Source organism: Carlito syrichta, unplaced genomic scaffold (genome assembly GCF_000164805.1).
Source record: "Carlito syrichta isolate Samal-C Ts95f unplaced genomic scaffold, Tarsius_syrichta-2.0.1 Scaffold192271, whole genome shotgun sequence".
NCBI lineage: Eukaryota > Metazoa > Chordata > Mammalia > Primates > Tarsiidae > Carlito > Carlito syrichta.
In genome coordinates, this window is record NW_007136367.1 from 1 (window position 1) to 10,355 (window position 10,355).

The 10,355-nt window shown below is 37.8% G+C and overlaps 1 protein-coding gene across 1 annotated transcript; it reads right to left on the minus strand.

Moving 5' to 3' along the window:
• Positions 1–6,683: 6,683 nt before the first annotated feature.
• On the minus strand, positions 6,684–10,230 carry LOC103253025 (anaphase-promoting complex subunit 1-like). Its single transcript, XM_008051540.2, has 4 exons — positions 9,439–10,230; positions 9,181–9,263; positions 7,896–7,974; positions 6,684–6,779 (listed from the first exon to the last, which is right to left on the minus strand). The coding sequence occupies exons 1-4, from the start codon at positions 9,511–9,513 to the stop codon at positions 6,684–6,686; spliced, it is 333 nt and encodes a 110-aa protein (XP_008049731.1). The 5' UTR covers positions 9,514–10,230.
• Positions 10,231–10,355: the final 125 nt, after the last annotated feature.

The following is a 10,355-nucleotide window of genomic DNA, read 5'->3' on the forward strand; positions in this document are numbered from 1 at the left end:
GGTATATATAATAGAGATTCCTACCATCTAAGTTTCTGTGAAAATTAGGTTACTTAATATACTTAGACCTCTTAAAATTAAGAATAGTCACATAGTAAGTCCTTTGTAAGCGTTAGCTATTGCTATTATTATTAATCTATACTACCCTTGATCATAACAACACACTTGACCATAAACTATTTAAAAGCATTACTAAGAACCTGAGTTGTAAATAATTATGGGGGGGGGCTTCTTGAATTTGGTCCATGTCATCTTTCTGTAGTCTTGTAAATTCAAAAAATCAAAATACACTGCATAAGAAGTAATCAAAGGAATAAATATCATGACTTAAGGGCAGATTAAGGCACACAGGAAACAAGCAAGACCACCAAACTTCTCTGTTGTGTACAAGGTTCAATGCAAAAATATCAAGACATAAAGTACTAATAGCTAAGCTTCAATTTTACACTACCTCTCAATAGCTAGATGATTCTGAACAAGTCTGTCCACTTTCCATGTACCAGTGATGCACTGGGCTCTAGCTACTGTAAATACCCATTGGCTGACTTTGAGTAGTTGACAGTCTAATGGATGCACAAACAAACAGATAATCAAAAATTAGTAAGGCAATACTTCAACCATTTATATCACAGCAAGGAGAGTAACACAAGGTTGTAAAGATTTTTATGAAAGTGCTATGAAAATGGTAGTTATTTCATACAGGTCTGAAGTTCAAACAAGCAGTTTACAAAGTGACCTTTTTTTAAACTCTTCCTTTTAACACCAGATTGCTTGCTACAGGGGCCCAGGTACAGAATCAATGTAGCTCCAGATAGGAGTCTGGAGAAAAGTGGAGGGTGATGGGGATTATGAATAAGGAGAACAATGAACTTGTTATATGTCTTATTTGTGGCATCTCTGATGTGATAAAGACCAAACTTAGCATTAAGTCTGAAGTAAAAAAGTATTAGAGGAATATTCTATAATTTAAGTCCAAAAACCGTATTTTCACAAAAGCTAAAAAGGCAACCCTGTGACATGAATTTATACTTTCTGTTTTGGAATAGTTATGTGTGTACATGTTTAACCTCATATAATAAACTAAACTTAGTAAACTGAATAAACTAAAGTGCTCTGAGGACAGTCAGCATGTTAGATGCATCTTCAGAGTATTATGCAATTTAGTGGCATCTTGCATTTGAAGAGTATCAAGAAGTATGTGGTGAAAAAAGATTAAACAAATAAAAAATTTTAAAAAGAAGTATGTGGCAAATGAAGCAATGAAAGAGAAAGTATACCTTAATCCTACTATATACATTTGAAAAGGGCATTTTCCAAAACCAAGTGACATCTCTGACATATGAATATGCTAGGAATTAAAATTATGGTGACATTTTAAATGAACGAATCATTTAAAACAACTCTTCCTCATCCATTTCACATCAGTGACTAACAAAACTGCAAGAACTAAACAAAAACAAATCTAAGCCAAGCTCGGTGGCTCAGCCTGTAATCCAGTGCTTTGGGACGCTGAGGTGAGTGGATTGCCTGAGCCCGCGGGTTCGAGACCCACCTGGGCAACTTGGCAAGACCTCATCTCTACAATAAATCAAAACCTAGCCAGGCATGGTAGCGTGCGCCAGTAGTTCTAGCTACTTGGAAGGCTGAGGCGGAAGGATCACCAGAGCCCAGTAGGTCGAGGCTGCGGTGGCTGGGAGCGGCCACTGCACTCCAGTCTGGGCACAGAGTGAGACTCCAACTCAAAAAACAAAAAACAAACAAACAAAAAAACAAATCTAGGAACTCTACTTCCTTAAATAATAGATTAATAAACTATCAGGTCAATTCATTTAACAAGTATAAGACCAAGCAGTGTACTTTACATCTGTGATCCCAGCACTTTGGGAGGCTGAGGCAGGAGGAATGCTTGAGTTCAAGACCAGCCTAGGCAACATAGTGAGACCCTGTCTCTATAAAAAAAAATTAGCCACATGTGGTGGCATGCATCAGATGGCTAGAAGGCTAAGGAGGGAGACAAGTTGAGCCCAGGCGGTAGAGGCTGCAGGAAGCTGTGATCATGCCACTGCACTTTCAGTGTGGGAGATAGTAAGACTCTGACTCAAAAGAACAAAAAAGCAAGCAACAAGTATAAAACTCTAGACAAAATATAAAAACCAAATTACCTATGACAGGGGTCAGTAAATGTTTTTCTAGAAGGATCAGATAGTAAACATTAGTAACTACTGATCTATGCATTTGTAGTACAAAGCAGCTACAGACAGTAAGGAAACAAACAGGCGTGGCTGTGTTCCCACAAGATTTTATTCACAAAAAACAGGCATGCTGTAGTTCACCAACTCTTGACCTGGAGACACTAGAGGGCGAGCAAAAGCAAGCAGATTCTAGGGGGGAGTTGAAATAAGTAAATTTCCTTTTTCTTAGCTTCTGGTCTGAGAGCAGGTCTGGGTCATAAAAACTGGCTAACACTCCAATTAAAAGTCCACATTCTTCTTGGGTTAACAACCAGAATAGAGAACCCAGGAAACTAGAGCAAGTAGGAGGTGAAGATAGAATACTATAAAGGAGAGAGCCACAGAGAGAGGACCCCAAATTCTCTGCATGAATACTGTGCAATTGTGTGCCTGATCCATGAACTGTGTGCACAGGGCAGACTCCAACAGTCCACAGATAAAGAACTGAATGAGATTATAGCTAGCACCAAAGAAATAAAGTCCGACAATTAGATCCCAAGTAAATTAACTGGCTGCTTTAAAAGAAAATGTATATGTGAATATTTACTGTGCCTGAACTACTTGTACAAACAATGTGGTTTAGGCTAACACACACTCTTCTGAGAGTCTGCAATTTTGGTACATGCAGGGCAGAGGGCACCTCACCTACATGTCACCTCTCACTAAAAACCTTAGGTGCAAACTCTAAAGAGCTTCTGTAGTAAGACAACCTCTACCTCTATCTCATATCATACACAAAATTACTCGGAGATGGATTATGTAAATATACATAAAAACTAAAACTTTGGAGCTTTTAGAGAAAAGTATGAGAGATTATCTTCATGATTTGGGATTAGGCAAACTTTTTTTTCATAGGAAGAGAGAACAATAATCATAAAAGGAAAACTGTCAAGGCCAAGCCCAGTGGTTCACATCTGTAATCCCAGCACTCTGGGAGGCCAAGGTGGGAGGATTGCTTGAGTCCAGAAATTTGAGACCAGCCTGGGAAACATAGTGAGGCCCTGTCTCTACAAAAAAAAATCAAAAAATTAGCCTGGCACAGTCGCATATGTCTGTAGTCTCAGTTACTAGGTTGGCTGAGGTAGATAGATAATTTGAGCCTAGGAATTTGAGGGAGCAGTGAGTCGTTATCATGCCACTGCACTCCAGCCTAGGTGACAGAGTGAGATCCTGAGTCAGAAAAAAACCTGACAAATCAGACATTAACTTTGTAAAATCTGCTCATCAAAATTATTACTAACAAAATGAATACGCCACAGACTAGGCGTATTTGTAAAACATAAATCTGTGCTGGGCTCGGTGGCTCGGCCTGGAATCCCACGCTTTGGGAGGCTGAAGTGAGTGGACTGCCTTTGCCCACAGCTTCAAGACCTGCCTGGGCAACTTGGCGAGACCTCATCTCTACAATAAAATTTTTAAAAAATTAGCCAGGCGTGGTAGTGCGTGCCTGTAGTTCCAGTTACTTGGAAGGCTGAGGCAGAAGGATCCCCAGAGCCTAGGAGGTCGAGGCTGCGGTGGCTGGGAGTGGCCACTGCACTCCAGTCTGGGCAACAGAGTGAGACTCCAACTCAAAAAAACAAAAGAAACATAAATCTGACCAAAGACAGGATTCTAGAAAAAAAAATGTGTGTGTGTGTATTCCAGCAACTCAATAATAAAAGATAATTCAGTTTTTTAAAAACAAGCAGGCCGGGCGTCGTGGCTCATGCCTATAATCCCAGCATTTTGGGATGCTGAGGTGAGAGGATTGCCTGAGTCCACGGGTTAGAAACCAGCCTGGGCAACTTGGCAAGATCTCATCTCTACAATAAATTTTTTAAAAAATTAGCCAGGCATGGTGGTGGATGCCTGTAGTTCCAGCTATTTGGAAGGTTGAGGCAGAAGGCTCACCTGAGCCCAGTAGGTTTGAGCTGCGGTGGCCATGAGTGTGCCACTGCACTCCAGCCTGGGTGACCGAATGAGACGCCAACTCAAAAATAAAAATAAGCAAAGGACTTGAACAGATATTTCACCAAAAAAGATATATGAGGGACCAATAAACTAATGAAAAAGTTGTCAGTGACATTAGCCAGTAGAGAGGTGCAAATTTAAACTACAATGAGATATCATGACACATTTATCAGCAGTGCTAAAATGTTAAAAACTAGTAACACCAAATATCAGCAAGTTGTGCAACGGCCAGCATTCTCAAACAGCATTGGTTTAAGTGTAAAATGAAAAAAAGGTTTACCAGTTCAAACTAAGTGTACCATCTACCCTATGCCTCAGTAATGTCAATCCTACCTAATAGAATTGGCATTGGAATATACAGGTTTTGTTTTGTTTTTTTTTTTGGAGTCAGAGTCTCACTGTCACCCGGGCTGGAGTGCAGTGGCACACTCAAGGCCACCACAGCCTCGACCTGCTGGACTCAGGCAATCCTTCCACCTCAGCCCTCCAAGTAGCTAAAACTACAGATCTGTGGCACTATACCAGGCTAATTTTTTTATTTATTGTAGAAACGAGGTCTCGTGAAGTTTCCCAGGATGGTCTTGAAACTGGGCTCAAGCAATCCTCTTGTCTCGGGCTCCCAAAGTGCTGGGATTACAGGTGAGAGCCATTGTGCCCAGCAGAATATACATGTTGTCTATGTCTATAGCATCCTGAATGTGCCTGATCTTGTCTGGAATATACAGGCTGAACATCCCTAATATAAAAATCCGAACTCCAAAATGCTCAAAACTCCAAACCTTTTTGAGCACCAACATGATGCTCAAAGGAAATGCTCATTGGAGCACTTGGATTTCAGAGTTTTAGATTAAGAATGCTCAACCAGTAAGTATAATTGTAAATCTTCCAAGATCAGGAAAAATCCAAACACTTCTGGTCCCACGCATCTCAGATAATCAATACTCAACCTCTAACACCTATTAAAAAGAGGATGAACTATTGATACACAATAATATCTCAAAATTATGCTGAGTGAAAGAAGTCTTACACAAAAGGTATATGCTATATGTGATTCCATTAATACAAAGTTCTACAACAGGAATATTAATATATTTTGGAGAATACAATACGTAATTAGTTACCTTGAGGGTAGAGGGTGAGTGCACAGAGTGGGAAGGGGCATAAGGGACAGAGATTTGTTTCCAAAGTCATATATATCAGTCAAAGCTTATCAAATAGTATACTTTAGATTTGTGCAATTCATGAAATGTAAATTTTATCTTAAAAGAAAAAGATGTCAGTAAATACTGAATTCTAGTTGATACATACTCTGCAATATTAAGATGTGTATTACTCTCTGTAACTAACTTTAAGTTTAATAGAAAAACGATGGATTAGATAAATAGATATGTAGACAGATATGTAATTAAACAAGTTTTTATAGTAAAATATTAACTGTAGAATCTATTAGTGATATGGGTGTTCATATAAAGCTGTCCCAATCTTTATTTTGAGCCTTTGCTTCTAAAAATATTAAAGAAAATAAACAATCTAAGTAGTATTCTCAAGGATAAAAAAGAAACTAAGACCATAAGACATGACTAAGGGCAATAGCTCTTTACAATATTTGATTTTGAGTTTTTACAAAGGAGTCTGTTTATTTTTAAAATACTTGACTTTTTGAATAAGTATACTATAAGGTAACAAAAAGAAGTTACTGTATAGGAGATCTAAAATTGTCACAAAGCACAGCATCATCCTAGGTAAATGTCTGCTTAGTTAATTAGAATAAAAATATCAAAAATATTTTTTTCGAGTATTTGGTGTATGCACTTAATTTTTTTTTTTTTTTTTTTGAGTTGGAGTCTCACTCTGTCGCCCAGACTGGAGTGCAGTGGCCGCTCCCGGCCACTGCAGCCTCGACCTGCAGTGACGGGCGATCCTTCTGCCTCAGGCTTCCGAGTAGCCGGAATTACAGACGTGCACTACCACGCCCAGCTAATTTTTTGATTTTATTGTAGAGATGAGGTCTCGCCTGCCCAGGCGGGTCTCGAACCCGCGGGCTCAGGCAATCCACTCACCTCAGCCTCCCATAGGTGCGGGATTACAGGCTGAGCCACCGAGACTGGCTGTACTTAATTTTTAAAACTACAATTTCTAAGAATCTGAGGTTGAAAAGGAAAGCTGGGGTCTGTGATCAGTATACAATCTTAAAATGGGAGTTCCAGGTCAGGCAGAGTAGCTCAAGCCTATAATCCCAGCATTTTGGAAGGCTGAGGCAGGAAGATTCCTTGAGTCCAGAAGTTCTAGACTAGCCTGGGCAACATGGCAAGACCCCATGTTAAAAAACAAAATCCTAAAAAACAAAAATACATTAAAAATTTTTTTTAAAGTAACATGAAAATTTCTATATATTTAAAAGATGCCCTAAAGGTCAATATCACCTTCCTAAGAAAAAATAGTTTATAAGCTTTTGAAAAATTCCTCAAGATACCATAATTTTTTGCTATTAAGGATATAATACTACTTATTTTGTGTACTTACTTGAGGAACATTACTGTCAACCCACTTGGAATTTGGTAAAATATCATCCCACAAAATCAGGCATCGAGCAAGTGTCTTAAAAATACAACAGAGATAAAATTAACTGGAGCAGGTAAAGTTCATGGATTGTATAACAATGGTAATATTAAACAGAACAATTTAAGAAACAGTTCTCAACTAATGACAATTTTGAAAAATATATACAAATGTGGGAGAGTTACATCCTGATAAACCTATCATAAATCAAAAATATCTTAAGTCAAAAACGCATTTAGTACACTTAGTCTACTGAACATCACAGCTTAGCCTAGCCTACCTTAATCGTGCTCAGACCATTTGTATTAGCCCACAGATGGGCAAAATCATCTGTAACACAGAACACTGTAAAGTGTCAGTCATTTATCCTCGTGACTGCAGAGTCGGCTAACTGGCAGCTACGGTGCTGCCCAGCATCATGAGAGAGTTATCAGACTCATATTGCTAGTCCAAGAAAAGATCAAAAGTCAAAATTTGAATACGTTTTCTATCGAAAGCTTATCACTTTCACACTATGGTTAAGTTGAAAAATCCTAAGCCAAACTATCCTAAGTTGGGAACCATCCGTAGTACCAACTACTTATTAAAATAAAAATGTTTAAATTAATAAAGAAAAACTAAAATTGAGTCTATCAGCATCAAAGTATAGAGGGTTGGAGAACTTTTAACATGCTTTGTGAAAGAAAAACCATATAATAAAGCTCTATCTACATTGCAATTTAAAGGCTTCCATATGCTAAGTTCAAAACATTAGGAGAAAAAAAGAACAGAGGAAAAATTTTAGGCAATTATGTCAAACTGTTGTTGTCATACTATATAATACCTTAACAGTATTACTGAATGCTAATAGTGATCTAAAAATGTAAAATAAAACAGTAATAAAGTCTCAGTCACATGATTGCTTTTTAGGAAGTTTTGAATAATAATGTGAGGAGGTGAAATGTCATTCCAAGTATACATCAATGTTGTAATCTTTCCTGGGATTCCTAAAGTTACTTTTGGGAAATTTCAAAAAAACACTGCCAATTAGACATACATGAATAATTAAAAAGTAAAAGGCTCTCTTGTAAAGACATTTATGTTTGCAAGCTAAATTTATGAATCACAAATAGACTCATCATGTTAACAGAAATGAACAATGACAAAGCACCATACCCTAAGCAAGAGAAATTCTGGCTTCACAAAGTCCAGCAAATACATGGTATCAGGAGCCCGCAGCCAGTCTGCAATGGACCTGTTGGTTGAGGACATCAGAGAGGAGTACTGCTCAAGACAATCAAGAATCTCAAGACATATTTCAAAATATTTCTTCCCATTCCACTACATTTCTTTTTTTCATAAACTTCACACCTTCAAACATAATATTTACTGTTTAACATAATATTATGTATATATGCATGTCTTACTATAACATAAGCTCCATGAGCACAGATATTTTTAGTTTTGTTTTATTCAATGAAATATTCCCAGTGCCAAGAAAGCACTGCCATATAGATTCAACTAATCACTAAGTGAATAAATAACCGCTATTAACCACCCTATTAATACCACACACATTCACTTTTTTCCAAGGGGAAAAATTTACAACACTGAAGTTCCTTGAGTCTTAGAATATTTTTATAATTAATAACTTAAAATATGACGTGTTGTCTCTTAGTCAAGTTACTCTTCTAAGCAAACTTGCAAGATGTTAAGAATAAATGCCAAAGGTCTACCTTCAAGTGTCAGCACTAAGTACAGCGAGTTGGGAAGGTGAACGATTTGGTCTTTGGGAAACCTCTTGAACTAGGCAGAACCATTTATATACACAGTAACCAAGAATAGACTAATGCTAAATATTTCTGGCTTAACCAGTCCTCACAATGATATGCAAAATTAATGAAAACAGCCGGGCTCGGTGGCTCAGCCTGTAATCCCGTGCCTTTGGGAGGCTGAGGTGAGTGGATTGCCTGAGCCCGCGAGTTCGAGACCCGCCTGGGCAGCGAGACCTCATCTCTACAGTAAATCAAAAAATCAGCCGGGCATGGTAGCGCATGCCTGTAATTCCGGCTACTTGGAAGGCTGAGGCGGAAGGATTGCCGGAGCCCAGCGGGCGAGGCTGCGGTGGCCGGGAGCGGCCACTGCACTCCAGTCTGGGCGACAGAGTGAGACTCCAACTCAAAAAAAAAAAAAAATTAATGAAAACAAACATGGGCCTTGTTTGGGTATCAATGACATCAACTATGAAAGAGCAATGAATAGAAATTGGAAATTATATTGTCAAATAGGATTAAAATAATAAAATATGTATTTTTAAATCTGTATAACTTACGGTATTTGAAAGAATGAAAATCAGGTTGATCTATCACAGTGGAAATAAAACACATAAGATAACTGAATTTTACTACCAAGGTCAGAAAGGATGTCATGGCAAGGAATGGGGGTGGATGGATACAAATACCTGTTATTGGTTTTTAGGTAGATCATAGCCAGTGCTAGAGTAGCACCTGGACAAGTCACATCCACATTTATGGTATCTCCTTCCTGTTGAAAGAAAAGTTTATTCATATAAGAGTTCTGAATTATTATAAAATTATTTTGAATACTAGCCTATGCTTAATAATTAACATATTTACTAATTACCAGAATGAAAACTAATATTTTCAAATTAACTTCTTAGCTTCCAGAGTTTCGATCTGTTACTCTGATTTGCACTTACTTTGATTTGATAACTTGGAGATTTATGTTTCTCCCTGTGCATTCCTGTTTGGAAGCGCCTATGACCTCCAACCATGTACTGATAAAGCTGCTCAGGCACATTGAGATCAGAGATACCTATCAAATTACTGCCATGCTGGAAAATAAAATAACAGACATGTGAAAAGAAATCTCACAGAAGATTCACAACACATACCGATGTCAAAGGAATAAACTAACTTCAAAGCAGGGTATTTTGGGTTTTGCTTTGGTTTGGTTCCAATTGAAATAAACATTAATCATGAGTTAACTAATAATAATTCTCATAAAAGTTATAATGCATGTATGTTTATGTACTTTCATTTCATAAAATACACAAGGCATAAAAACAGATGGAATTCATTACACTTTACAGTAAAGGAAAATATTAGCTATGTAATTGAAACCTGAACTATAAACACCTGAATATTTTCATTATTATGCCTATGTACTTTTCCAGCAACAACCACTATGAGGATAATAACTTACTGAAAGCTTGCTCTATGCCAGGCACTGTTCTGTGTACACAGAATACACATATTCCATGTATTTAACATGAATTAAGAACTCTATCACTTAGCTACTAGTAAGAACCCCATTTTGTAGATAAGTAAAGTAAGGCACAGAGGGATTAAGCCCAAGGTGACATAACTAGTAAGTGGCAGGGCTAGACATAAAACAAGGCAGTTTGGCTCAACAGTCCATGGGGCTGCTTAACCAATAGCCAATGAAGTTAAATGACTTGACTCACTAGCCAGGACCAGAATTAAGATCCCTATTCCTAGTACAATGTTCCTCTATAGTACCACCTGCCTCTATAGCTCATGTGCCAAACGTGAAGTCAAAACAACAGACAGTCAAACACAGGGTGGATTTTCAGAACACACATAAGAAAAAACT